We start from the raw sequence: 7,293 nt of genomic DNA, 5'->3' as shown, positions 1-7,293 counted from the left end.
ATTGGCAGATGGTGGTAAGATTCAAGACTCCTACCCTGAAGCCAAGGAGAAGCCATCGCGGTGGAAAACATCCTCGCTTTGAAAATCCAAGTCGAAATTAAAGAACTACATGAGATAAGGAGCCTGGAGAACATTAGTTGGCTGCGGGGGTGAGGAGAGACACAAAAAACACAGCAGGTAAGAGCTGGGGGTTGTTGCCAAGAAGGAACTGTCCCGGTGGCGCAGAGAAAGGGATCTCAGAAGTGGAGGCCCGTCCTCATGCTTGCTCAAGCTTGTCTTCTTACATCAGCTTCCAGAGGAGGGACATTGTCTGAGCCTTCCTTATCAGTGCAACTAATCCTGTTATCAAGCTGGTTATGAATAATCAACATCCCCTGGCCTTTCGGTGATGGTGCCTCATCAGATTCAAGGCTGTTAAGAATCCACATCAGCAGGCTCGACCCTCCCCGCGATAAATCGATGAGACGCAGGGCCAAGCCGAAGCGATGGCCGCCTATCCGCAGAGCTGCGTGGATGCCACCGTGCTGGACTTCGTCGCAGACCTGTCCCTGGCCTCCCCGAGACACCCCCTCCTCTGCGACTTCATGCCTGGGGTCCCCTTTGGGGACCCAGCCCTTGCGCTCCGAGACAGAAGACCCAGACGGATGGCGCGGTTTGAGGACGGGGGCCTAGAAGAGGAGGGCGAAGTAGACGAAGGAGATGATGAAGAGGAGGAGGAAGAGGAGCGCGGGAGAGGCGCCTCCCTCCTGGGCCGCCCCAAGAGGAAAAGGGTGATCACATACGCCCAGCGCCAGGCCGCCAACATCCGCGAGAGGAAGCGGATGTTCAACCTCAACGAGGCCTTCGACCAGCTGCGGAGGAAGGTGCCCACTTTCGCTTATGAGAAGAGGCTGTCCCGGATCGAGACCCTGCGCCTGGCCATCGTCTACATTTCCTTCATGACCGAGCTCTTGGAGAGCTGTGAGAAGAAGGAAACTGGCTGAGCCGCGTGGGAAGAGGGTGTCTGCGCCCTTCTCGCCTGGGGCGTTTCAATACCGGGCGGTGGGTGCGGCTGAAAGGCAAGGAAGGATGCCCCAAGGCAGAATGTCTGGCGCTCTGGAGCTTGGGTTCTGATTGTAAAAGCCCCATAACCCCCGAGAAGAGTGGCGGCTGCAGAGTTAATCTGGATGCGATCGCCCTCAGTGGAGCCGGGGTCAGGGGCGAGCCGGGCGAGTTAGAACGTATAGAAGTCGGGCCGTCTGGGCTTGCGCCTTGGCGCTTACGCGGGCCGGGTGGGAAGCTAATCCTGTCCGCAAAGGGAAGGCTTCGGAGCTGCTATAGAGTCCAATCTCTCCTCCCTGTCTTTCTTTAAAAAAATAGAAACAATAAAGTAGAAATTCTTACTTTTTTTTAAACCCTGGAGTCGGTGCTGCGCCATCCCCAGCAGGCGCTCCGGCCGGCGCGGGTGGGGAGGGGCAGCTCCAGACTCCCGCAGGAGATGCCGAGTGAGAGCTTCTCTGACAGGCCAAGGGGCTCGGGATCTCCGGTCTGGTCCTCCGAGGCGCGTAGAGGGACAGATAATAAGAAATGTAGAAGGAAGAGGAGTCCAGGGAATCTGCTAAAAAAGTGCGTCCTCTAAGAAGGGACATTATTCCTGTCTTCCTCTCCGTCTTCCTCCCCTCCCGTTCTCTCCCACGTGCGCGCGTCCCCTCTCTCCCTCTCTCTGTCCTCCTAGATGATCTTGGAGGGACGGTAGCTCGTCGTCCCAGGGCCACAGTGGTGTTTATCCAGTGCGAAGCGCTTTGCCCCTGGTGCACAGAAATCAACAACCCTGTTCCGGTCCCTCAGGGCCCCAGGCCAGAGCGAGGGGTGAGAGGAGCCTCAGGCCCAAATGCTCAGGGCACTCGCGGTCCTGCAGGGGGCCTTGGACGCTGGGGACTTCGCCGCCAGCCAGCCGTACCTACTGTCGCCCGGGAGGAAGGGCTGGGTCTGTCGCAGTGCTCCTCTGTGCTCGCTTTTAAAATTTTAGCTGTAGGGAAGACAACTTTCATTCTAATGGCATCTAGGCACTACGAAGGGGGGCAAAGAGTCACAAGAGAAGATGCGTTCTGACGCTTTGCAAAACGCCTGCGGTGGGGATGAAGTTGAAGCCGGTCCATGCTGAGAGGCCGCCTCCGGTTTGGATCCTCTGATATTCCACAATTCTTCCTGCTATGTGACGTGCTAGTACCTGAATCGGGGTCGTTCACATAGGAGTCAGTTCGTGAGAAAAGAACTTGAGTGAATAATGCCCACCTAAACGTAAATTCAGTAGTCCTAAAGGGTAATCCCCAATGATTATTCCAACACCGATTTTACCCCTCATTGTACACAGACATAAGCGGGGCCTCTCGAACACACAATTCTCCCTATTATGCTTTTAGAAATAGAATTTATTTTATACTTATCCTAGAAAGCCTGGAAAACAAATGTTCAAAAAAAGAGACAAAATTTAAATCACCCCCGCATAACCATACTGTTAGCATTTTCATGTATTGTCTTCTAGTCTTTTTTTCTATGCCGTTATAATTCAATATATTTAACAAAATTGGGACACTTTTGGATACTGATTTTTTTCACTCGGCATTATAGAATGAGCACTTTTCCCTTATCTTTAAATATTTCAAACTTAATTTTGATTACTATATTTTATTGTTATATTGATGTATCACAACTTAACCCCAATCCTTTACAGGTGGGTAGCTAAGATATTTCCTTTTTTAAAAAAATAAATGATGCTTCAAAGAGAGTTCTTATAAATGTCTTCTCTGTCTATTGTGATTTCTTCTTTTTTTTCGATTTCTTGATGTTAGATACCTAGAAGTGAAGTTTCTGGATAAAATGAACATTTAAGTTTGTGGATACAAATGGCCAGATTTCCTTCTTGGTAGGTTCTGCCAGTTCACAATCCCTCCCAGGGGATTTTGCAGAATTTGCTTGTCTCCCAGGACCTTCATCAGTACTTACAACATTTAAAATGTTTCTTAGTTCTCCTTTCCATAGGAATCAGATGAGTGCTGAAATGAGCCCCCAGTCCCAAGATATTTTCTTATTTTGACTGTGTCTTTCCACCAGGAATTTTTCCACCTCCGCCATAAGAACATCAGGATAAACAGGTAAGAGGGAAAAAATGTAAACAGCTAAGACCAAACAGCAACAAAACCAGGGAGTGTTTTTTCTTATCCCCTAGCACCTTTATTAAAATAAACTGAGACTAGGACAATGACGTCTATATCAGTCATATAAAGTAAAATTTCTCATTTTATCTTTTTTCTCTTCTTTTTCTTTCTTTGGTTACCTAGACTAGCATATCTGTATTTTTTAAGATAAATTTAAAATTACTCATTTGATATGTGAAAGAAAAATAGCTAATTATTTCTCAACTCATAATCAAATAGTATTCTGTTCCCCAACTCTTTCTTGGGTACTGGTGGCTCCATCAATCACTCATGTTTATCTATTCGGTTATTCATTCATTCAGTCAAAATATATGTTGATTTGTTACAGATAGTGTGGATGGGTTCAAAATTGAAACAGCTTACAGAAGCTCCCTTCTTCCAAATCAAGTCCTCCTGGGAATTAAGCATCTTTTATTTTTTTAAAAAATTGCAAGAGTTGAATAAATAAAAAGAAAAAAACATGGTTAAAATCTAGGGATCCTTAATATTTTGTTGAAAGAATCAGTTTTGAAAACCAAAAATAAAAGAAAACTTTGTAGATCAGGGACAATCAACATCACTGGGTCCTGAAGAAAGAATAAAGCCACCCATCATCCTTAATCCCCTCCCTCATATTCTAACCCATCTATTATATTCTTAGTAAGCATGTAATATTCTTACAGTGAATAATTCATAACTCTTCAACAGAGCAAATAATATCTAAAGAACTTCTAAATGAAAAGCTATTTCCCCATTATTACTAGAAGAATTATATACACCATTCTTAAACCTGTCACGGTTTATAAATGCTTTGCTTTTTGTAAATTTTTGCATATTCAGACACTGCCCCAAAATGCAGTCTTTTAAGGCTGTGGTCCCCAACCCCTAGCCTAAGACTGGTAAGTGTTGTGGCCTGTTAGGAACCAGGCTGCACAGCAGGAGGTGAGCTGCAGGTGAGTGAAGCTTCACCTGTATTTAAGGGGGCTCCCCATTTCTTGCATCACCGCATAAGCTCCACCTCCTGTCAGATCAGTGGGGCATTAGATGCTCATAGGAGCAGGAACCCTACTGTAAACTGCAAATGCAGGGGATCTAGGTTGCTCCTTATGAGAACCTAATACCTGACGATCTGAGGTGGCGCTGAGATGGTGATGCAATCGCTGGGGAGCAGCTGCAAATATAGATCATCATTAGCAGAGAGGTTTGACTATACAATAAATGTAATGCCCTTGAATCATCCTGAAACCATGCCCCTCCCCCTGTCCATGGAAAACTTGTCTTCCGTGAAACTGGTCCCTGATGCCAAAAGGGTTGGGGACAGCTATTCTAAGATATTAATATTTTCATGGTTATTATACCAATAGAATAATTTGAAGCCAAATAAGGATCAGAGACTCAGAGAAATGGATTGACTTTTTCTTACACCAGATCACCCATAGAGATAAGGTAAAAAGATCCACATTCTGAACTTAAATCCAGTGCGCCTCCATATTTCGATACCCAAATTTTGTAAGCAATGTTTGAATTTAAATTTTAGTTTTCCCCACGTTAGATCCATAAAAGCACTGCCCTTTTTAATACAAGTTTTTGTCAAATATAACATACAATATTAAAATTGTTTTACTCTTTATTATCTTCTAAATGAACATTGATAGAAATATGAGTGAATGTTGGCTTTTCAATAACTTCTACCAGTAAAAAAAAAAAATTCCAATGGTATCAGTTACTTCTGGAAAATTATAATAATTGGTTTTGGAAATCTTAAAGTTACTTGGACATTTAGAATCTAAATACCATTTTGGATGTTACTTGGAGGCAATTTATTTATAAACTCTTTACTGACTGAAAACTGCCTTTTGGTCTCAAACTAAGTTCTGAATAACTATCAGATTACTATTAGTATTTCGACACGGAAACCATAAAAAGATCTAAACGAAATCATATTTAAAAGACATAATTAAGCTTTCCAAAAAATGTAAAAATAATCAGAAGCCTTTGCCATCAACCGGGAGCCATTGACGTTGATCATCTTTTACAGTTAGTTGCCCAATGTGAAAGCAGATTTTGGCAAAATTAATGCTGGAAACCGAACCACATATTCTGCTAGTATGCATAATTCCTGCATGAACATAAAATTAGGACCCTTGGATCAGTGTTTATTATCAGATTTGTCAGCATTTCCATTATAAAAACACTCTTGTGGAAGGTTTATAACATAGCTATAAAAATTCTGAGATGAAATTCTATAAGCAAGAATTTAGGATACCTTTATTTCTTAATTGCAAATCTTCAAAGGAAACTTCAAAGGTAATGAATGAACCCACAAGTACATTTACATATGCAGTTCCAAAATGTACCTGTAACTTTAAAAAACATATTTAAGACAAAATATAAGTTATTATTATTTTATTTTTATCAAAAAGAGCTAACAGGTTAATATTGAATGTACTAACTTGACTTTTTACAGGGTGATATTTCATTAAATTATATTTTAAATGTTTTTGGAAAATTGGTGAAGTTTTGCTATATATCATTAACTTGGCACAAGTTCACTCAAAGGTTCCTGAACATTGCCAACATTTTGGGTGAAGTTAGGCCCAATTTCTGGTCAGCACCCTCTCTTCCTGTGAATACTGGACTATAAAAAGATTACAAAACAAGAGTCAGCAGTTCTGACCATTTTGTTTTGACTTTGGGGTTTCTTTGAATCTGAAGCTTAAAACCAAACCTGGCGGAGGAGGAGAAGGAACGAAAAGAAGCAATGCAAACTGACAGGAATAAAATACCAGAAAGATGGAAAAACTTCTTCAAATCTCTATAAACCAAAGCCTATAAATTTCCACAACATTCTTTGTGACACCAAATTTTTAGTTCTGTGCCTATACCACATTTCTTAAAGGAGTATAAGGAAATGCAAAGAAAAGTATAACTGTATTTAAAAACACTCTTACAGCTAATATTTGGTAGAATCCCACACTTAATTTGGCATCAGGCAATGAATTTTCAATATACAGTGAAATCAAGAATTTTACAAATATGACATGATGGAAATGATTATAACAAAATGCCTTCAGTTTGCTTAGTGCTTTATTGTTTTCAAAGCACCATTCACATACTTTCATTTGATCTTCACAATTGGATTTCAACAACATCTAGAGTCTCTCTATTAAATTGAGTCATCAGTGTACCATCTTAAAAATTCCTTCACTCACCATTGAAATCAGCATGATACCGAGATTCCTAAAAGGGACTGATGGTCACATATAAGCACCCCATCACTGTGAAAGATATTGCCTTCAAAGATCAAAAGCACCTTAACACGTTCTGTGGATGATAAATTATACAAAAGTCTGGTTTGGTCTGGCTGCCTCAAAGGCCAAATTTTACAACCTTCTATTTAGGGCTCTGTGAAGGAGATTTCCACCTGCAGCCAACAAATGTAGATGACCTCAAAGCAGCTGTTATGGACAGTTTTTTATGATTTCCAGTCTTCAAAAGGGGAAAAAATGTCTATGAGAATATGGAACTAGATCAAACAGTTGGTGAACAATAGAAGGCAAAAAACATCATGTAAATATGTTCGAATGAGTGAATGAATAAATGATTGCACTATTATTTTACTGCAGATAATTTTGTAACTTCTTCAAAATATTGTAAAATTTAAATCTGTATTTCTTACTGCCCAGATCTTGAATTTATTGGCTATATTGAATCCCATAGTTTAGTGAAATGTTGGAGAATCTAGAAACGGTCTCAAGGAGAACACCAAATATTTGGATTACTAAATCTGGATGAAGTAATATTATTAATAATAATAAGTAGTAAAATTTATAATAATATTATCTATTCCAGTGTGTGCTTATAACAGCACATGTTCTAAGCACTGTGCTGAGTTCTTTCTATAACTTTTAGAGTTCTTATGATAATTTTAGAATGTAGACACTATTGTTACTTCCATAGTGATGATGATACTAAGGAATAGAGAAGTTAAATAACTTTCCAAAGCTCAATTAGTCAATAAATAGTGAAGCTAAGATTTACACACCGATTTACAAGGATTTCAAAGACTGAACTCTGAGACACTAAGGTTATTTGGAAATAATTATATGATAATTAT

The 7,293-nt window shown here is 40.9% G+C and overlaps 1 protein-coding gene across 1 annotated transcript; it reads left to right on the top strand.

The window, feature by feature from the left end:
- Positions 1-307: 307 nt before the first annotated feature.
- FERD3L (Fer3-like bHLH transcription factor) lies at positions 308-1,057 on the top strand. The gene has a single exon (XM_012659430.1). The coding sequence runs from the start codon at positions 486-488 to the stop codon at positions 981-983; it is 498 nt and encodes a 165-aa protein (XP_012514884.1). The 5' UTR covers positions 308-485; the 3' UTR covers positions 984-1,057.
- The last annotated feature ends 6,236 nt before the right edge of the window (positions 1,058-7,293 follow it).

This window comes from Propithecus coquereli, unplaced genomic scaffold (assembly GCF_000956105.1).
Source record: "Propithecus coquereli isolate 6110/MARCELLA unplaced genomic scaffold, Pcoq_1.0 Scaffold61, whole genome shotgun sequence".
Taxonomy (NCBI): Eukaryota; Metazoa; Chordata; class Mammalia; order Primates; family Indriidae; genus Propithecus; species Propithecus coquereli.
This window is presented reverse-complemented; position numbering and strand designations above follow the sequence as displayed.